We start from the raw sequence: 23,214 nt of genomic DNA, 5'->3' as shown, positions 1-23,214 counted from the left end.
GGGCCCAGATTGACAGCTTGCCCACCCAATCAGATCCAGGGAAATATATATATATATATATAAAATAAAACCATTTTCTCACGTTTAACAATTCTTCAATAACTTTTTTAAATTTGATTTTTTTTTTTTTTTTTCATGCATTAAAACTCTTAATAAGAATATGCTAATTCGTCTCTTCTTCAGTTACGTCACACGCCAGTAGCAGCTATTATGTTCTTCGCGCAAATATCCGGATTTCAACCAGCAGCGCCCTTTTTATGTTAAAAAATATCTAACCCGCTATCTATGATGCATTTATTAAAGAAAAACGTCTTGACAAAGATGACAGGACGCCGTTACAACTTTTATCGTTTGAACGAGAACTAACAGATAGGCTAAATGAGTTTATGACGATATCAACATCTTCAATTCAAAACCCAGCCGACTCTGACTTGTTTAGAACAGACAAGAGCCATACAAGGTAAGCTGTAGGTGTTTAGTCTGGCCCGCCGTGGCATGATAATGCAATATTTTTTGCATGTAATTTGTGAGCAAGGGGTTTTCTGAAATGTACACATATAAGTCAGTGGCGTAACTACAGACAGTGCAGCCGCACTGGGGCCCGTGAGGCGGGGAGGCCCGCAACGCACGTGGGCCCTGCCACATCGCAAGCGGCCCCTGGCGACGAAGTGACTATATTAATATAAATATTAAGATAAATATAAATATTAATAATAATTAGTGCCGAGATTCTTTACAGCAATAAATGCATAAATTCGCCGAGTCTATTCGTGTACTGTAATGGTCTCGTGGTAGACTTTTTGGCAAGCGTTTCTGAGGTTCCGGGTTCTAATCCGCCCTCATATCTTTTTTTTCTCATTAAAACCAAAGGTGTTCATCAGTGATTGTACATCAAGATCAAGGACACGTTGTGTGCATTTTGTTTTGTGCTTTTACCAGAACGAAACGCTCGACTGTCTGAGTGAAGACTGCGCATGTGCTGGAGCGCCAAGAACGAGCACTGGCCATGATTTCAAAAACAACACATTCCAGCGGATAGATTGCCTCTTATTTAACACAGACCTACGAATTTCTTATCGAATGGAGATGTTTCTTTCTTTTAGGTACAATTATTCGCTGTGTTTGAGCTCATTTTTGAGACGTTTCAGAAAGATTCTCGCAGAGAGACAGCTGGAAGCGCACCCTGTTTTTTATTTATTTTATTTTACAAAAGTACAAGGTTTTGTTGTTATTGTGAGCGTACACGAATAAAAGTAGACCATTTGTAGTCTTGCACCAATCTGTAGGCTATCCAAAAATGAGGGAAGGCCTATTTTAAGTTGTTTCTGTCATGAGGAAAAAATCCATCAGAACGCGCTGGCTGTTCGTCTGCAGAGGGATAAAAATAGCCAATTTAGTTTTATATTTATATTTAAATATTAGGCTATAGAGCCTAATATTATTTTTTAAATTTCACCTATGTTGATTATGAAAAGTGAATAGCATGACGGATGCGCATGCAATGTCGGGAGACATGCAGCGGGTCAGACATGAGTTTGACCACTTCATTAAGTTTTGTTTTATAGTAAGCCTTTCTTTAAAGTGAATTTCGTTTTGTAGAAATTGTATCTTAATTTCAATCAATGTTTCATCAACCAATTGCCTATATTTAATGAATAGGAAGAACACCAAGAACGTCGGGTGTGGAATGGATTGAAGTGCGTAACAAACGAACCCATGTTTCCGCGGCCTTTGAATAAGGCTGAAGCAATATTCTGTTTTTATTCAATTTCTTAAATACATGTCTATATTAGGCTACTTAATTAATTGATAAGATATTGTTGGTCTAACAATATATTTTAGTTGGTCTAAATTAAGTTAGACACAAATTTGCGTAAGGTTCCCTTCTAGACAAGCGCGTGTGTGCTTGTATGTGCTTCATAACTGTGCAGCCCAGGGGGCCCGTCATAACAGCTGCACTGGGGCCCGTCATTACTATGTTACGCCACTGATATAAGCCACTTGTATGGCAGGTTGTCGGTACAGGACTCAGGGGCGCTCAAATTCGTTATTTCAAATGTAGCCTATAGGCACGCGGCAGCCGCGCTCATAATGGAAGCGAAGCGCATGCAGTGCGTTTTCCAGGCGCATCGAGATGAAAAATTCTCAACTTTTCAGAATGCCGCAAACGCACCGCAGGTCATGTGACAAGAACGCCACTGAGGGACGGTCCATCATTTTTTCCCCTCCCAAATTAAGCCAGTTGAAAAACATGGGATGATGCGAATTATTCTGGCCCGCCCACACTTTTAGAGGCCCACCCACCATCCGCTTTCTGCCTCTGCCACTGGTTTGTAAGTGTTTGTCATGTTCTGGTTTCTACAACTTTACCTTTTTATTTGAAAGAAATAAAGATTTGACATTTATCCTGATGATTATCAATATCCACTGATATGAAACATTTCATTGTGATCATTTTTGGCCATGTCACCCAGCTCTACTTTAATTCAACTTCTACTTTATCAGGACATTCAGAAAACATTCAAAAGTAACGTTCCCTTAATGTTTACAAAATGATCAAATGAAATATTCCTTTAGTGTACACCTAACTAAGAAAACTTTTGTTCACTCAAAGAATATTTAGAAATAATGTTTTCATAACTTAGTATCAAGACATTCTTAGAGCACATGTTGTTCACTGGGATATGTGCTGAAATGAACACACTGTAAATTACTTGTAATTAAAGCATCTGCTAAATGCGTAAATGTAACATTAATGTAATGTTCCCAGTGTTTCCATATACAGGGAAGATGTCAGACTTTGAGACGAGGAAGAGATCTTCATCTCCAGATCCCAGCTGTGTGTCTCTGAAGAGTAATCAATCCATGGATCCTCCTGTTAGATTCAGTGATGGACCAGTGACCTCTGACCCCAGGTGAGACACTGTCCTGTACTGGAGACAATAGACTGACTTATACAACAGCATTTGAATTAATTACATTATGTTAATTACAGTGTAAAGATGTATAAATTATTATTATATCTCGGTATCTTCAGGAGGAGGAAGAGATCTTCATCTCCAGATCCCAGCTGTGTGTCTCTGAAGAGCAATCAATCCATGGATCCTCCTGTTCACTTCAGTGATGGACCAGTGACCTCTGACCCCAGGTGAGACACTGTCCTGTACTGGAGACAATAGACTGACTTATACAACAGCATTTGAATTAATTACATTATGTTAATTACAGTGTAAAGATGTATAAATTATTATTATATCTCGGTATCTTCAGGAGGAGGAAGAGATCTTCATCTCCAGATCCCAGCTGTGTGTCTCTGAAGAGCAATCAATCCATGGATCCTCCTCTTAGATTCAGTGATGGACCAGTGACCTCTGACCCCAGGTGAGACACTGTCCTGTACTGGAGACAATAGACTGACTTATACAACAGCATTTGAATTAATTACATTATGTTAATTACAGTGTAAAGATGTATAAATTATTATTATATCTCGGTATCTTCAGGAGGAGGAAGAGATCTTCATCTCCAGATCCCAGCTGTGTGTCTCTGAAGAGTAATCAATCCATGGATCCTCCTGTTAGATTCAGTGATGGACCAGTGACCTCTGACCCCAGGTGAGACACTGTCCTGTACTGGAGACAATAGACTGACTTATACAACAGCATTTGAATTAATTACATTATGTTAATTACAGTGTAAAGATGTATAAATTATTATTATATCTCGGTATCTTCAGGAGGAGGAAGAGATCTTCATCTCCAGATCCCAGCTGTGTGTCTCTGAAGAGTAATCAATCCATGGATCCTCCTGTTAGATTCAGTGATGGACCAGTGACCTCTGACCCCAGGTGAGACACTGTCCTGTACTGGAGACAATAGACTGACTTATACAACAGCATTTGAATTAATTACATTATGTTAATTACAGTGTAAAGATGTATAAATTATTATTATATCTCGGTATCTTCAGGAGGAGGAAGAGATCTTCATCTCCAGATCCCAGCTGTGTGTCTCTGAAGAGCAATCAATCCATGGATCCTCCTCTTAGATTCAGTGATGGACCAGTGACCTCTGACCCCAGGTGATTATCGCCATTATTTAGTGAGTTTCCTGCTGTAGTGAAACTAGATTGTACATTGATTTTCTTATAAATAAGTGTCTCAATGTCAGTGTTTACTTATATAGCCAGATAAATATAATGAAATGTTCAAATATGTACAGGTCTGAGCAGAAAGCAGAATTTTTAGTTGTTTATATAATACAGTTACAGTATTTTCCAGAAAATAAATCACAACTGACTGTAAGTCACAACGGGTGAAAAATTACATTGTTGAGAGAGTTTCAGTGCCGTCATAACAATAATATAATAATCAATATTATTTAATCTTCACTTAAATATTTAATCGATAACTGAATATTAAGTGTGTTTTAAAGCCCAAGTAATCAAGACAAAACTAGGACAGGAATCTAAGAGTCCAAAACTTCTACATAAGAGTCCAAAACAGACAAATATAAGATGCAGCACATTTCAGATGATAGAAAATGTGACTTAAATTCCAGAAAATGTTAAAGTTTAGTGTAAATGTGTGGAATATAACAGGAGTCTGTTAAACTGACACTTCTCTCTTAAATGTGTTGCTGTTCCTTGCATGATTTATTCATGAACATGTTTTTATGTTTGTATTTTGTTTCCAATCAGAGATGATCAGACTGGAGACCAGGATTCTCCTCAAGCAGTAGATGATGAACTACAGAGAGTCAAAGACCAGCTCAAAACCAGCATGAAGAACAAGTATGAGAGATTATCTGAGGGACTGAAACTCCAGGAGAATGAAACCCTCCTGAACAGGATCTACACACAGCTCTACATCATAGAGGGAGAGAGAGAAGGAGTGAATGAACAACATGAGGTTTTACAGATGGAGAAAACAGCCAGAACACAACACTCACAAGACACTCCAATCTACTGCAATGACATCTTTAAAGCCTCACCTGAACCAGGATGTGAGGAGAAACACCAGATCAAGACTGTTCTTACTAAAGGCATCGCTGGAATCGGAAAAACCGTCTCTGTGCAGAAGTTCATTCTGGACTGGGCCGAGGGAAAAGACAATCAGGATGTAGACTTCATGTTGGTGCTTCCATTTCGAGAGCTGAACTTGATCCGAGATCATCAGTACAGTCTTCACAGACTTCTGCTGGACTTTCATCCTGAACTTCAAGATCTGGACTCAAAGATTTATGAGAAGTGTAAAGTTGTGTTCATCTTTGATGGTCTGGATGAAAGCAGAATCACACTGATGTTTTCAGACGCTCAGAAAGTTTCTAATGTTACTGAGACTTCATCAGTGGGTGTGTTGATGTCAAAGCTCATGAAAGGAGAGCTGCTTCCCTCTGCTCTCATCTGGATCACCTCCAGACCAGCAGCAGCCAATCAGATCCCCTCCAAATACATCAACCGTCTGACAGAGATTCAGGGATTCAATGAGCCTCAGAAGGAGGAATATTTCAGGAAGAGAATCAGTGACGAGCATCAAGCCAGCAGAATCATCTCACACATCAGAAGAGCAAGAAGCCTCCACATCATGTGCCACATACCCGTCTTCTGCTGGATCTCATCCATTGTGCTTCAGAAGCTCCTGAAAGAAGATCTGAGTGCAGAAATCCCTCAAACTCTGACTGAAATGTACATCCACTTCCTGCTGATTCAGATCAACATGAGGAATCAGAAGTATGAAGAGAAAGATCCAGAGAAACTGCTGCAGTCCAACAGAGAAGTGATTGTGAAACTTGCTGAAGTGGCTTTCAATCAGCTGATGAAGGGCAATGTGATGTTCTATGAGGAGGACCTGAGAGAGAGCGGCATAGACGTCACTGACGCCTCAGTGTATTCTGGGATTTGCACTGAGATCTTTAAGGAGGAATCTGTGATTCATCAGAGGAAAGTCTACAGCTTCATTCATCTGAGCTTTCAGGAGTTTCTCGCTGCTTTCTATGTGTTTTATTCACATGTGATCAAGAACAAGAAACTACTGGATGAATTCAGATTTTACAGATCTGATAAAGACTCTCTGTATGATCTACTAACAATAGCACTGAATAAAGCCCTTGATTATGATAATGGACAGCTGAATCTGTTCCTGCGGTTCCTGCTGGGCGTCTCACTGGATTCCAGTCAGAGACTCTTACAGGATCTACTGACACACACAGAGAACAGCTCAAAGTGCATCAGAGAAATCACACAGTACATTAAAATGATTATCAAAGGTGATTATGGACCCTCATATGAATATAGTTATCTCTCAACTGAAAGATCCATCAATCTGTTCCTCTGTCTGCTGGAAGTCAAAGATCAGTCTCTGTCCAGAGAGATTCAGGAGTTTCTGAAATCAGACAAACACTCAGAGGAGTTTGTCTCTCCCTGTCACTGCTCAACAATCTCCTACATGATTCAGATGTCAGAGGAGCCGCTGGATGAGCTGAACACCATGAAATACAACACATTAGCTGAGGGGAGAAGAAGACTGATACCAGCTGTGATCAACTGCAGAAAAGCTCTGTGAGTGTTTAATCATTAACTAAAGTATCATATTTAATAATGAATCTGACACCTTTAAAATAAATGTTCCTAAATGAGAGATTTTCTCCTCAATAACAGGATCTTAAAGGGTCACGACACGCCTCTTTAATACAGTAGATAGTCACTAATGTAATTACGAGCTCTACGAGGACGTGAACGCTTTTTACAAGCTAGAATCTTGTAACTACAGGAATTACAAGGCCGCGTGAACGCACCTTAACAGCTTGAGGCCGGAAGTGGGCGGAGCAAATTTATCTTCGTAGGCATTGCTCCATTTGGAGCTTTTTAAAGTTTAAAACCATGTTAATGTCAAATATTTTATTAAAACGATCTAACTGAAATGATAGCTAGATAGATATACAGGTGCTGGTCATATAATTAGAATATCATCAAAAAGTTCATTTTTTTTATTATAAATTATTTTTAAAAATGAAACTTTCATATATTCTAGATTCCCTACATGCAAAGTAAAACATTTCAAAAGTTTTTTTTTTAAATTTTGATGATTAGAGCGTACAGCTCATGAAAGTCCAAAATCCAGTATTTCAAAATATTAGAATATTTCCTAAGATCAATCAAAAAATGGATTTGCAAAACAGAAAAGTTCAAGTTCTTTAAAGTATGTTCTTTTGTGCACTCAATACTTGATCGGCAGGACATATTACAGCAAATGACTTGCTCCTAGCACAAATTACAGCATCAGTGAAGTGTGGCATGGAAGTGATCAGCCTGTGGCACTGCTGAGGCACTATTGAGCCTTCAGATCATCTGTATATTGTTGGATCGACTGTTTCTCATCTTTCTCTTGAAAATATCCCATAGATTCAGGTCAGGCATGTTGGCTGGCCAATAAAGCACAGTAATATCATGGTCAGCAAACCACTTGGAAGTGGTTTTTGCACTGTGGGCAGGTGCTAAAGTCCTGCTGGAAAAGGAAATCAGCATCTCCATAAAGCTTGTCAGCAGATGGAAGCATAAAGTGCTCCAAAATCTCCTGGAAGATGGCTGCATTGACTTTGCACTTGATAAAACACAATGGACCAACACCAGCAGACGTCACGCCCCCCCCAAATCATTATTGACTTCAGAAACTTCACACTAGACTTCAAGCAGCTTGGATTCTGTGCCTCTCCAGTCTTCCTTCAGACTCTGGGACCATGATTTCAACATGAAATGCAAAATTTACTTTTATCTGAAAAGAGGACTTTCGACCACTGTTCACTGTCCAGTTCTTTTTCTCCTTAGCCCAGGTAAGATGCTTCTGACGTTGTCTCTGGTTCAGAAGTGGCTTGGTAGTCCTTTTCCTGAAGATGTCTGAGTGTGGTGACTCTTGATGCGCTGACTCCGGCTTCATTCTACTCAATGTGAAGCTCTCCCAAGTGTTTGAATTGGCTTTACTTGACAGTATTCTCAAGCTTGCGGTCATCCCTGTTGCTTGTGCACCTTTGCCTACCCAATTTCTTCCTTCCAGTCAACTTTGCATTTAATATGCTTTGATACATCACTCTGTAAACAGCCACCCCATTCAGTAATGACCTTCTGTGACTTACTCTCTTTGTGGAGGGTGTCAATGATTGTCTCCTGGACCATTGCCAAGTCAGCAGTCTTCCCTATTAGTGTGGTTTCAAAGAACAAAAGATACCCGGAATTTATACTGTAGGGATGGTCATTTAATGAAACTCAAATGTAAATATTCTAATATTTTGAGATACTGGATTTTGGACTTTCATTAGCTGTACGCTCTAATCAACAAATTTACAAAAAAAAACCTTTTGAAATGTTTTACTTTACATGTAGGGAATCTAGAATATATGAAAGTTTCATTTTTTTTTTAATAATTTACAATAAAAAAAATGAACTTTTTCACGATATTCTAATTATATGACCAGCACCTGTAGATACTCGCATTGTGTTAATAGCTTAATCATATAACACATAAAAGTTACTATATATATATATATATATATATATATATATATATATAGCGTCATAACGTAATTTACATCACACAGTTAGATGATCTTAAAGTCCATGCTGATTATATCAGAGATGGCAGAGAATTATTTATTCCAGTGTCTGTTTCACTTTAAAACACAAACTCTGTCATATTCTGTCATTGTATCTGAAGAGCGTGAGCCCTCCTGCATCAAGCTGTTCCTGTCTGAACGGAACGTGTGTATGTTGCTGTTAGGGATGGAACCGTTCGGTTCTCCACCCACGGTTCGGCACGCGCTTGCACCGCAGTTCATCCCAAATCTGACGACGCATCTATAATATGGTTTGTTGAAAACAACGTGCAAAACAGACCGACAGATTCGGCTAATATATGTTTCAGTCGATGGATGTGCATTCTAGTTCCCCAATATGTTACAACTGCGATGATCAATAGAACATGGACAAAACAGTCACTCGTTGTAAACAAAGGTTCAGTGACGTGCCGAATGCTCTATGACCAGTCATTTACGCCGTAATCACCCGGGTATTGATAGCGCGCGAGCATCTTTATTTAATTATTCAAATTAATTTTTATGCAGTTATTTTATATTTGATTAATTTGTACAATTTCTGTATCTGAAAACTATTGTTAGATAGTTGAAAAACCTGTAAAGCATTGTTGTGGTTGTTGTTGTTGTTGTTGTTGTTGTTGTTTTTTTTATATATGGGTGCTTTGGTGTATGAATTGTATTAAATCGTATCATTTGGTTATTTGGTGTCCTTTTTTGGAAAGGCATCTAAATTTACCTTGAAAAATACGCTTAATTTCACGATAAGTTTGCAATTAAAAAAAATTAATCTATTGACAGCCCTTTTTTATATATATATATATATATATATATATATATATATTATATATTTTATATTTTTATATATATATATAATATATATCCAGTGTAGAAAATATCACAGATTATAATGGGTTATATTATCTTTTGACGCGTCGCATCGCTCGCGTCCGGTGTACACAACCCTTCTGCTTCCATTATGCCGTGCGACATAGCCTCGCCCACTTTGTTGCATGTTCCCGGGCAAACAGCAACATTACTACTAACTAAAGTTAAAAAAATAAGTCTTCCACTTTTTTCACAAAACCTTTGCTCTCTAGAAACCCAGTTAGTCTCGGTTAAAATTCTTTAAAAGGCTATAAACACTGAATTATTACCAACATATGAAATTAAATTAAGGACATGCATCAGAAATATTGGGAATGTTGGACAATAAATATATGAATATAACAGCTTGATTTTGCAGTGTTGTCTAATGTCCGTTAAGGCAAAAGTGTCCAAGTGGGAATTATGGGATAACGGACACAGCAATGCATCATGTATTATAAGATCATTATGTTTGTAGCGTGATCCATTAAAACGTACAATATAGCCTATTTCAATTCAGACCTAGATATTATTATTATTATTATTATTATTATTATTACTCCACTAGGTCTGAAATATATTGTTCGCTGCAAACATGATGATCTTATATGTATTAATTATTAATTTACTATTAATAAATGTGTAAAGTTGCATAAAATGGAAATACTCAAAGTAGGCTAACTACATTACGTCAGATGGTTGAATGGTTGGATTCCACAACTGGTAAAATAAAACGTATATAAGACTGTAGCGAATCTGTACAGGTATTTAATTAATTTATGGGTGAAATAAATGAATATAATAAATCATAAAGCTTTATGATTAATTATAATACATATACCGACCCGAGAGGGAATTATACATATATTGTGAATTAATTACAACGAATTATAATCAATCACATATATGATTAGGTCTGGTTTGATAATAATTTAGAGAAACTATTAGTTTGTCCAGCAAACCGTTAGCTCCTCATAGCCGATTATAAAAGGAAGGTTTTTCTCTGGCCACGAGAAAGACTTCCTATTCTAGCATCAATGCGTAAAGCAAGGATACTGGATCGAAACGTTAAAGTGACCTGGGTTTGTTGCATGAGCAAAAAAAACAATCGAGCATGAATATAATGTATTTAATATATGAAACTACGGATACAGAGACTATACTACTAAACATACACAAACAATACACATATATAGAAAGCGAAAGTAAAGTCAAGAAAACAGAGGTGATCAAAGGAATGGCAACTTACTAACAGTTAAAACCTTTGAGAGCCAGCAAGGAAACTCAGCTTACACATCGAGCTTAAAACGCTTTGGAAAGAATGGTTCTATACTTGCATAGGTTCAGGTGCTGTGGTCGTTTCGTGTTTCTGCAGGAGTTTCGGTGCGTGCGGCTGAAGCGATTGGTCCTTTTCCGAGAAGGTGTTCTTCGGCGGGATTTTCAAACAAGGGTTTAACTTAAGAGTAAGATAACCGGAAAATAAAGAAAAAGAGTCCGTCTCCTAGGCGATGAAGAGTGAAGACTTAGGGCGACGGATGAAGAGGGTTTGACAAAGAAACTTGTTGCCAAAAGATGGTCGTCCCGAAGAGAGGGGGCGCGTGATGGAAGCGCGGTCGCCGAGACGTCCGGGAGAGACGGGTGTTAAATGGCGAGAGACAATCGAGAGACAATCGAGAGATGCGTGTCATTGTGTTTTAAGGACAACAGGCCAGAACGCCTCCTGGGGTACATCAGCCAATGATGAGGGTGCGATTTTGGCGGGCAAACTCTTTCTTTGTCTCCGTTTATGACCTAATTTGCATGGTTTATGAAGTGTCCGATCTGAGTACATTTTCTTCAAAGTACCATTAAAAATAGAAGAATGCATTTTACAGTCATGTGACATACATTTTCAATTAGAGCATAACGAAAGCTTTACAATGAGACCAAACTTGTCAGATGGCAAAGACATAAAAGGTGAGATACAGTTTATACTTGAGTTTTATCGTTTAGAAGAAAACTAATACAACTACAGTCATAGCTAAGCTTATATACTAGGGATAAATACATGCACCTTTAAATACAGCGACGGGTACACTTTGGCACAGTCATATTTGGAGGATAAATATACATTCACAATCTCCATGCGTGTTTGTGAGTGTCTGTATGTGTGTGTGTATTGGGGTTGTGGCCAGTGTCTGTGACCACATCACCCTTAGCCCCACCAGGGTGACTCTTTGAAGTCTCTGGAGCTGGTGAGAATATGTTCTGTTTTTCTTTACTGGGGTAACAAAGGTGCCAATGGGGCAATTGGTCCCGGACTTGCCGGAGCCGATTCGTGATTTACATGCACAGTTCAGGAGGCTAAAAGCATTCTGAAGATTCTAAACTTGACGGGCAGATCCGATTTTGAACAGACACTACAAGACAATACAACATTTACTGTAGGAGCCATACAATTTACTGGTGACTTAATTTAAAAAAAACTGTTCTATTGCGCTTCTGATTTGGCAGTGAAATTCACCAATTTTGGGTGCGTAAGATGTGAAGGATTCTATGGTCCAGTTAGTATTTTCAGCCCATAATGGCCGCTGCGCTACCGGAACGCCACCTAGTGGCTGTTACCCAAAAATTATCAAAGTGTCGCCCCTTGGGTTCTATACTCTTTGACTCAGGCGGCTGATCTCGAATCGCTCTCAGTCACAGTGACGTCACAGTCACATGGCATCAGCGCTGTCTCAAGTCTATGGCATTCTTTAACGCCGGGTTCTTTAATTTAACGCTGTTACATGCACTCGTCTCGCTGAACGTGACGTCTGCGCTTGCCGAACGTGACGTCTGTGTCTGCCATATTACTGTTAGTCTGCGTGAACGTGACGTGTGCGTCTGCTGAAAGGGTTTCCAACACATTCCATACACTGATTCGTGCTTTATTATACCTGTTCTTTTTCTGTTATTGTTTTCTCTTATTCTCAATTATGTTTAATTAGCAATTAAGTGCTTTTTACCTTTCTCATGTATAGATTTTTATTCCAAATGGTAAATATTTATACAAATGAAATAAAAAATGATGTATGCCATTGCTTCATATCCACAGATACCCACATGAAAAAATACTATAGTAATTTATACAAAATTAAAGTGTATTATACTGTATATATTATAGTATTACACTTTGTTAATGAATGCTGCAGCATACTGTAGTATTAACTAACTATAGTGAACTGATAAACTATAATAAATACCGTAGTATACTTTATTTTTTACTACAGTAAACTGTAGTGTATTATAGTATAATATACCCTTTAGTTGTAGAAAATTTAGTACAGTATTAGATAAAGTAATTGTATATTACTATAGTTGTTCTATTATCACAGCAACTATAGAATTACTACAACAAATTAAAGCTGCAAGCAGCGATGAAAGGGCCCTCGCACCCGGGCTCACCGCCACCCGTGAACAGTGGGCAACATGCATGTAAGCGAGTAATTACAGGAGAATTATGGCAAAGTCATTTCAAAGTGGCACACTTCCTGCTGCCAACAGGTGTTTTTTTTTAACCGTAACTTAATATTTCCATGTAGATGACTTCAGGTCAAACATGTGAAGTTTGGAGCAGATCGGACATCGTATGCCTGAGTTACAACAACTTACTGTTTCGTGGCGTTAATCACATACATTAGCACTTAGCCAAGTGTTGCATGATTTAACATGTTTTCTAGCATGTTTGGTACTTTGTGGCATATTGAAAAGTGTTTCTGGGATTGAATTACAGTGTGAAGCATGCCATTTCCTGTTGCCAGCAGGTGGCGCTATGACTAAGTGAAAATTGGCATATAGATGTCTTTAGGCCAGGACTCTTATCACACACGTGAAGTTTGGGGCAGATCGGACATTGTATGCCTGACTTACAACAGCTTCCTGTTTCATGGCAAAACATCAGACTTTGTCAGGCCGCCATGGACACACCCTCCAACGAAAACTCAAGATCTTTGCAATTTAACAACGCTAAGGCCTCAAGATTAGACTGACAACATATGATGTTAATCTGGTTAAATCTCTACGAGGAGTTAATCACAGTGTAAAACATGTTATTTCATGTTGCCCGCATGTGGTGCTGTGACTGTAACTGAATATTGCCATGTAGATGTCTTCAGGTCAGGACTATTATAAATCATGTGAAGTTTGGAGCAGATCGGACATTGTATACCCGAGTTACAACAACTTCCTGTTTCATGGCGAAACATCAAATTTTGTCAGGCCTCCACAGACACACCCTTCGGCGAAAACTCTAGATTTTCACAATTTAACGTCGCAAAGGTCTTTAGATTAGACCGACCAAATATGACATTGATCTGATTAAAGCTCTAGGACGAGTTCGTTAAAGTACAACGTCTGGAAATGGCAAAAAATGGCAAGTTAATTCAAAATATCTGACTTCCTGTTCAGTTTCAGATTTTGCTCCAAGAGACTTTTTTGTAGGTATTGGGCTGTTAAACGTGTGTACCGAATTTCAAAATCTACGTGAAATGTAGCGCGAGGGGCACTTCATTAGGTGGCGCTATCGAGCCATTTTGCCCCGCCCAATTCTGAAACCCATAACAGATGTAAATTTTCACCACTTCTGATGCGTGAGCAAAATTTCATGAGTTTGAGCATGTTCAGGACCTCAAAAATGCGATTCACTTTGGAGAAGAATAATAAATATAGCTGCAAGCAGCGAGGGCAGGCCCAAGCCCGGTGGCTTCATGCACAGTGGCTGCTCCAACTGTGCATGGCGGGCAATAGGCATTTAAAATGGTTAAACATAAAAGGACTATTTCAAATCCATTTGAATACACCACATTTACTGCAGCAGTTGGTGCCCATATGATCACACACAGAGAGGGAGAGAGAGAGAGTGAGACTGATGGGGGAGGGGGGGTAGGACAGAGAGAGAGAGAAAGAGAGAGAGAGAGAGAGAGTGTGAAAAATCCACATTCAAACCAAAATATCTGACTTCCTGTTGGTCGGAGCTAATGACTGTAAATTAGAAAGTTGTCCGGCTTAATGAGAGTAATATGTGTACCGAGTTTGGTGACTGTAGGTCAAAATAATCCCACCACTTTTGTCAAAAGGTGGCGCTACTGAGCCCCTCCACCACGCCCATTTCTAAGGCTTTGCCCGTGTCTACTGGTCGACAATATTGATGTGTGTGTAGAGTTTCATGCAATTCGAAGCATGTTAAGAGCCTCAAAAACACTAAAGAATATTATTAAAGTTTGACATGTTGCCATGGCAACAATATTTAAGATATCACAAATACATTCACATGTCTACATCTGCCATGTTTTGACATTATTGTGATAAAATTTGAAGCAAATCGGGTAAAAAAAAAGAGGGTGGTCTCAAAGCATTTTGAAAGTGACACACTTCCTACTGCCAGTTGGTGGCACTATAACTTTGACTTAGACTTTGACAATAGTCACATCCATGTGATTGGACTCCTACAACGAACACACAGCTGAAGTTTCATAAAAATCAATCAATGTATGCATAAGTTATAACACTTCCTGATTCCCTTATCTCGCCATAAATTCGTTGCCTTGCCACGGCCAAACCGTTCGAGATGTCAGAAATCCACTGGCGATTTTTCATCATCAATGTCTTGACTTCATGCTGACCAAGTTTGGTGGTGATCGGATTCATCGCCTAGGAGGAGTATATCAAATTCCAGAGCATGCGTTTTTCAAACAACCCGTAATAGCCGACTTCCTGTTGGGGTGGTGTATAACTTAGAGCATGAAAGTTGTTAGGCCCGATGAGGTCTATATGTGTACCGAGTTTCATACTATTACATGCAAGTGTGTTTGATATACGGACCAAGATTTAGGACTTCTTTCAAGGGGGCGCTGTCAAGTCCCCTTGCCATGCCCGGGTACCAGCCTCTGCAGCGTCCTAATGGCCGCAGATTCCAATGTGTGTGCCAATTTTCAAGAGTTTTTGAGTATGTTAAGGCCCCCAAAAAGCCCCGGATGACGAAAAAAAAAATAAAAAAAAATAATAATAATAATAATCCTTAGAAAAACAATAGGGCCCTGCGCCTTAGTGGCCTTAAAGAAGCGGAATAATAATAAACAGAGCAATTCCAATAGGGTCCTCACACCATCGGTGCTCGGGACCTAATAAACGGAGCAATTCCAATAGGGTCCTCACACCATCTGTGCTCGGACCCTAATTAAAGCTGCAAGCAGCAAAATTTTTGCACTTTTTGCCATTTCCAGGTGTTGTACTTTAACGAAAAAGGAGTTCGTTAAAGTACAACACCTGGAAATGGAAAAAAGTGCAAAAATTTTGCAGACAAAATCCAAAATATCTCACTTCCTGTTGGTTTTCAGATTTTGCACCAGGAGACTTTTTTGTAAGGATTGGGCTGTTACATATGTCTACCAAATTTCATACCTGTATGTGAAACGTGGTGCGAGGGGCACTTCGCTGAAATTTTGTAGGTGGCGCTATCAAGCCATTTTGCCACGCCTAATTCTGAGACCCATAACAGACATAAATTTTCACCACTTCTGACGCGTGCAAAGTTTCATGAGTTTCTGAGCACGTTTAGGCCCTCAAAAATCTGATTCATTTGGGAGAAGAAGAAGAAGCGGAATAATAATAAACGGAGCAATTCCAATAGGGTACTCGCACCATCGGTGCTCGGGACCTAATTAATTCTAGTACTTCAATTCAAGTATAGTATGTTTCAAAAACACTATTTAATAGAAATTAATATAGTATTTTTTCTCATAAAAAAGTTGTTCAAGCATGTATACACCACTAGGAGTCTATAACACAAAAGAACATTTGGACCAATTTAACTAACATAAACAATATTCCTAATTTCTAATTTTAGAGTTGTAATATTCAGTTTTAGAGTTTCGCCAAAGTTTAATTGACAGGTGATCTGACAGAATTATACTAAAAAATATTTACACCTCAAAAGACAAAAGCGAGCACACTTTTTTATTATTATTATTATTATTATTAGTATTATTACTTATTTTTTATTTTATTTTTTTAGCCTTAATGCTTTTGCAGTGTCTCCTTAACCTTTAGAGCAACTGTAAGATAAAAGGTAAAAGCTTTATATCTTACTGAGGGTTCAACATCTCCCAGAATATAGCATTGATAATCTCCTGTGTATAAATTCTTTATAAATAAGTTGGTTAATATACACTTACTATTGAAGAGATCTATATTACATACTTTTTAAAAAAGGAATAGAAACGACGAGCCTAGATAACGGATCAGAAAAACTGCAGTAGGCCTACTTTACATTTTCCCGGACCTCCCATAATCATTAAGGGACCAATAAAAAATAACTTTTGCTGGAAAATATTCATTTCTATCACTGCTGTGAACTGACCACGCAGAACATGAAGAATATCTAAAACTTTAGGATTAAGCTGTGCACTGGCAGTCCTGCAGCACAACACAGTTATTTATTTATTGAAGGGGCGGGGCCTGGTTAATATTGTGAAATATCATTATAATTTAAAATAATGGTTTTCTATTTTAATATATTTTATATTTATTTCTGTAATGCAAAGCTGAATCTTCAGCATCATTACTCCAGTCTTCTGTGTCACACGATCCTTTAATGTATTGTCAATGTTGGAAACAATTGTGCTGCTTAAAGTTTTTCTGTGATATTTTTACGGGATTGATTGTTTGAATCCTGGCAGATTATTATTCAAAACACAGAATAGTTGAATGAAAAAAATGAATAACAAAATGTTTATATGAGTATACCTATAAGCAACACAAATTTCACTAAAGGATTCCTTTTGGAGACATTTGTAGACTTTTTATACTTTTTATGTCACTTTATTCTTTTACAAAGAGTGTAATAAAAATGTCAAAACATGTCTAAATTATATATTAATATGTTTATATTTAATATGCACATGATTATTGCATATTGTATACGTTAGCTGGGAAAAAGAAAGATGTACTAAAAACTGACGCCTGGCTCGACACTTCACTGCCACACGTGATTTACGTGACGTCTGCGTGACGTCTACGTCACGTCTGCGCCTTAAAATGAATGGAATAAATAGCAGAATTAAAAAAAAAAAAAAAAAGACGTTAAGTGAGACGTGAGACGAGAACATGTAGCAAAGTCACATTATTGAACCTGGCGGAACTCCATACAAGTCAGACAAAATTTCTTACCGGCATGCACTGCTTCAAGTCAGCCGCCGATCGGTCTGTGCGGCGCTGCATCAAGTCGAACAAGCCTAGAGAGAGTGCACGCAAAGGAGGAGCTCTCTGCTTGTTCTGTCTGTCAGCACAGCACTCATCTGCATCACTAATAAACAACTCTCAATAACTGATCAAATAAGGCTTTGGTGGAACAAAAAAGTTTCAATGTAGGAAAAACCCTGTACATGTTCAAAACATGAATATCTCCACCCTCATTCTGACCGTCTGTCAGAAACGCTCGGTTTATGATAAATGACGTCTGTTTTGATTGGCTGATGTCATTGCGTCTCTCTCCTCGTCTCCTCATTGCTCACCACTGCTGTTCTGCTTCCAGAAGTGATCAGGAGGAAGTAGAAAAGAGTCGTTTTGGCAGCTTGGTTCCATCAAATACTCTTTGCAGTGACAAGAAACTTTAATGATGGTAAACCCAGGAATAAGCACTAGTTGGCCACTCATTCTAGAGAACTCCAAACCAGGGGTTCCCGAACTTTTTGGCCCACGACCCCCAAAATAACGATGGCAGTGACTTATGACCCCCAGTATCCTCTGAGGTGGTTAAAGTATACAAATGTTGCTCGCAATGGCGCACATGCACTAACACCTGTTTCACACACAGGCCTACTCTGTTTGCGGTGCGTATTTTTTCCCTTGCCCATATTAACGGATTAGAGCATTCACACTGCACACGGATGCGGTCCGGCAGTGTGTTCCAGTCTGCAGTAGTGCAGCGATCATTTCCACACAGTCTGTTTTTGCTGTGCTGCACCACGCTGAATTAAAACGATAGCGCACTGTTCGCATTAAAATAAACGTCCTATTGACGCGAAAAACTAGTAATTTTCCCCATAGATGCATATAATTTAAAGTGTCTGTTTCACAGTCAGCACATGGCTTTTTTGCCTCAGATAAAGCAAGGAAAATGGCACCTTACCTGGCATTTAGGTGAACATGCCTTTGCAGTTCATATGCAGCACGCGCTATTGAGCTTTCACATACGTGCAGTGCGAAACTGATCCATGGCTGTTTATCACAAACACTTATTTTTATTTCAAATCCAAAAGTTGTTACTGAACATGGCTTGTCAGCATTGCGATTCTCTTTGTATACACTATATTTCATAGAGGTCACATTTAAACGCACTACATTTATGTTTTATTCAATTCATTACTTTATATTTATATACACAAGATGATTTCTAGAAATCAAAAAAAAAAAAATAATGATTAGAAATAGCATATTTTATAAATAATTGTAACAAAATACTAAAAATATTAGTTCATTTAAAAACAAAAACCATGCAAATAAAAAAAGCCATCAACCTTTCGACAAAAATAATATCCAAAGCTTAACGGCTAAAGAATGACCTACGTGCACATGTTTGTCACATCTGAATGTTTAACATGGTGCTGCTGCAACTGACGCTGTTGCTAATATGTGGTTAATCTGTCGTAATCACCTCAGGAGTCACGGTCGAGGGGAAGGAAAATCGAAAGGTTGATGACTTTTTTTATTTGCATGGTTTTTGATTTTAATTTAACCAATATTTTTAGTATTTTGTTACAATTATTGATAAAATATGCTATTTCTAATATTAAATTATTATTATTATTATTATTATTATTATTATTATTATTATTTTTTAATTTTTTTTATTTCTGGAAATCATCTCGTGACCTTCACTTTTAGAACCACTGCTCTAAACTGTGATGTAAATCTCACTGAGTTTTAGGAATAAAGAAGAAAAGCCCACATGTCCCAACTCTTTATTGTGTTCATCAAAATTAATACAAACACAACAACAGCTAGTTCACTGGAGTAATTATACAAACAAAAAAGCAAATGTTTTACATTAGAATTGCAGTTTATCAGAATTATTAATGTTTTTGTCGTGGTCTAGTAGGGCTGCATGATTATGAAAGAAATCATAATTTGTTGATTATTCCCTTGAAATTGTAATTGTGGTTATTAATTACAATGATCACAATTTACACCTGAATGATGTTTTGAATAGCTTTATGCCATTATTTGAAGCGACTGCATGCCATATTGTTATATCAAAACAAACAAGCTGAAAACACTCTTTTAAAGACAAACTTTTATTGCTTTTCTATAGCATTAAGCCTCACATGTCAAATATACATTGGTTTAGTTGCTTTAAATAAATAAAAATATAAATATGCATGATATTATGTTATACTAAAACTAAAATTAAAACAATGGGAAAAAACCTTTAAGTTAACTTATGTTGTCTTATGTTATCTAACTTAAGTTATCTTATGCACACAGAAAAATGTAAGTGAACAAAAACTGTTTCACATGCATCTCAAAGATGGAGTTTAATTGTGAGTGTGAAGTCGGGGCGGCACAACAGTGTTTTGTCTAGAGCGGCAGTTGAGCTTGTGCCGCCTTTAGAATAGGTTATTATGAAATCCCTGCTGACAGTGCTGTTTTCAGTCTTTTACAGTGAGTAGTGAATCTGACACACATCTCATCAGTGCCTCATTGAAACACGTTTTTAAACAAGTTTATTGTGTGTAATAATGTGTATTTTGCCCAATTAATTCCTATGCACTTGTGAGAAAACGTCTCGGTTACGTATGTAACCCTCGTTCCCTGAAGGAGGGAACGGAGACGTACGTCAGTAGTGACCGACGAATTGGGATATCGCCAGAGAGCCCTATCAGCTTCGAGTGAACTAAAACAAGCCAATGGAATTGGCGTGCGATATTTGCATAATGTGCACTGCCCCCGCCAGGTTGTATAAATAGGGAGGCAGATGCAATCGCACTCTGTTTTTCGCTGAGGAGACAACCTTGAGTCTGCACTACAGCGAAGGCACAGGAACTGTGGCGACGGGACGTATGTCTTCGTTCCCTCCTTCAGGGAACGAGGGTTACATATGTAACCGAGACGTTCCCTTTCAGTCGGTCACGTTCGACATACGTCAGTACTGACCCCTTCCAGCGCGCAGTGCAAGCTCTAGCCACCTGGCGCACCAGGGGGGCGGAGAAGGGGGCGAGCTTACATTGAAAGAGTCTACTGCTGTAGGCCACAACCTACCCTGCAGGGGAGGAATTTACGTGGAGATACACATATGGACTGGCCGTGGGCAGTACGCATATGGAGTCCCTGGGATGGCTCCAGCCTAGAGATAGGGGGAGACTCATCTGACAGGTGACAGCAGAGCTGGCTCTGCTAAGGGAAAGACACGGGCTCACCGTGGGGAGTTGACCGTGGACAATACACATATGGGACCACTCACGTGGAGGAGTCACGACATATGGCACCCAGCCAAACATCAACGTCGGTCACGGACGTTTGGCCTGACATCAGACACTCCGCAATGTCCGAGCTGGAGGCGGAGGCACTCGACAGGGTTTGCCAAGCGGGGAACTCTACTGGAGTAATGGATGCACGTATCCGGCCCAGGGGGTGGGAATGGCATTGCAAGCCGACACTAGAACGGGTTCTTCGTGTTACTGGCTACTGGAAGCGAGTACACGGGAAGATACCAGTTCCATACGAAGGCTATAGAATCTAGCGAACGTGTTGGGTGTTGCCCAGCCCACAGCTCTACAGATATCTGTCAGCGAGGCGCCGTGTGCCAGCACCCAGGAAGAGGCAACTCCTCTGGAGGAGTGAGCTCTCAACCCGAACGGGCAAGGCACGCTTTAGGACTGATAAACCAAGGCGATGGCGTCCACTATCCAGTGGGCCAGACAGCCTTTCCCTTCTGCTGGCCTCCGTAACAGACAAAGAGCTGATCTGAGGTCCTAAAGCTTCGCGTTCTATACACGTACAGGCGCAGAGCGCGGACAGGACAGAGTAAAGCCAGGGCTGGGTCTGCCTCCTCCATAGGCAGCGATTGCAGGTTCACTACCAGATCTCTGAAGGGAGTGGTAGGAACCTTGGGCACATATCCAGGCCGGGGTCTCAGGATAATGTGAGAGTCACCGGGCCCGAATTCCAGGCACGATTCATCGACCGAAAATGCGTGCAGGTCCCCTACCCTCTTCACCAAGGCCAATGCAACCAGGTGGATGGTCTTAAGGGACAGTACTTTTAACTCAGCTGACTGCAAAGGCTCGAAGGGATGACCCCGGAGAGATGTAAGTACCAGGGAGAGATCCTAAGAGGGTATAGAGGAAGGGCGGATTCAGTCTCCTCGTCCCCCCTCAGGAACCTGACGATCAGGTCGTGCTTCCCCAACAACTTACCTTCAACTGCATCATGATGTGCGGCAATGGTGGAAACATACACCTTGAGGGAATGAGCCAGTCGACAAGGTAGTTGAGGATGCAAACGCCCTGTTCCTTGAGCGGAACAATGGCCGCCTTCACAATCTTCGTAAAGAAGCAGGGCGACAGGGCCAGCCCGAAGGTTAGGACTTTGTACTGATATGCTCGACCCTTGAACGCAAACCATAGAAAGGGTCTGTGTCGAGGCAGAACCGAGACATGAAAGTACTCATCCTTCAGGTCGATCGCTGCAAACTAATCCTGGGGACGGTTGCATTCAAAATGCGTTTCTGCGTAAGTATCTTGAACGGCAGCTTGTGAAAGGACCGATTCAGGACACGCAGATCCAGGATTGGCCGTAGCCCACTGCTCTTCTTGGGTACAATGAAGTAGGAGCTGTAAACCCCTGACTCCATATTGGCTGGAGGGACCGGCTCGATCACATCCTTCGCCAGGAGGACAGCAATCTCCACCCGGAGAACAGGTGCATTGTCCAGGGACACGCAAGTGTAATGGACACACCTGAACACTGGGGGACGCCGGGTGAACTGAATCGCATAGCCGAGTCTGATGGTGCGAATGAGCCAGCGGTACGGGCTGGGAAGCGCTAGCCACGCTCCCAGACTCCGAGCCAGCGGGACCAAAGGCACCACAGACGTACCCGAAATGGGGCAGCGAGGCAGAGTGCTGGGACCCGGCTCGGATGGTATAGCGGCCCGAAGTGGGGTTGGACTATGCAAGGTGACAGTGTGTATGGGAGACGGCACATGGGAGGCGGAGATTGGCTCGGCGAGTATTGCCCCACTGTGATCCTCTGGTCACCCTGGCTTATTCACCAACGTAGCACTTTTCTGATTCAGAAAAAGAAACTAGATCGGGGAATAGGTGAGGGGACTCCACCTCATTTGAGGCACTGGAGTCTCGACCCCGCATCTAGAGTGCAGAACAACGCGCTGGGTTGCCATGGCAACCCGTGCTGTCAGCCGGCAGCTCGACTGCACACTGCTCTGAGCGCTCAAGCCCTTACGAGATAGGCAAGATGAACAACGCACCGACATGGGCATGCTCTCATGAGAGAACATGAACCACCCACAAACACAGTCTCAGCACACTAAGCAGACATGAGAGAAAGTGATTGTGGCCGTCAGTGAGGATAGGAAACGACCGCCTCCAGAAACGCACAGACAGAATGATGTCTTGAAAAAGACGCAGTGTCCATCTGTGAAGCTCTTTTAGAAGCTCTTGTTCTTTGTGCTGAAGCACACAGGGAACAGCTGCGATGTGACTGCAGGTACACCACTCCCTGAGTC

General features: G+C 40.1%; 1 protein-coding gene across 16 annotated transcripts in view; it reads left to right on the top strand.

Annotated features, from left to right (window-relative positions):
• The window catches only part of LOC127507134 (NACHT, LRR and PYD domains-containing protein 3-like), a 53,972-nt gene that overhangs the window by 7,933 nt on the left and 22,825 nt on the right, over positions 1 to 23,214 (top strand). For 2 of the 16 annotated variants that reach the window (XM_051884057.1, XM_051884056.1), the window contains exons 2-8: positions 2,771 to 2,915; positions 3,038 to 3,148; positions 3,271 to 3,381; positions 3,504 to 3,614; positions 3,737 to 3,847; positions 3,970 to 4,080; positions 4,699 to 6,558. In XM_051884057.1, the coding sequence (XP_051740017.1) occupies positions 2,791 to 2,915; positions 3,038 to 3,148; positions 3,271 to 3,381; positions 3,504 to 3,614; positions 3,737 to 3,847; positions 3,970 to 4,080; positions 4,699 to 6,558 (2,540 nt within the window). In that variant the 5' untranslated portion in view covers positions 2,771 to 2,790. The remainder of the gene's footprint in view (positions 1 to 2,770; positions 2,916 to 3,037; positions 3,149 to 3,270; positions 3,382 to 3,503; positions 3,615 to 3,736; positions 3,848 to 3,969; positions 4,081 to 4,698; positions 6,559 to 23,214) is intronic. The other 14 variants (XM_051884059.1, XM_051884058.1, XM_051884061.1 and 11 more) reach the window with 13 other exon arrangements.

Source organism: Ctenopharyngodon idella, chromosome 24 (assembly GCF_019924925.1).
Source record: "Ctenopharyngodon idella isolate HZGC_01 chromosome 24, HZGC01, whole genome shotgun sequence".
Classification (NCBI taxonomy): Eukaryota; Metazoa; Chordata; class Actinopteri; order Cypriniformes; family Xenocyprididae; genus Ctenopharyngodon; species Ctenopharyngodon idella.
The sequence above is the reverse complement of the archived record's forward strand: the minus strand, read 5'-3'. Positions and strand labels throughout refer to the sequence as shown.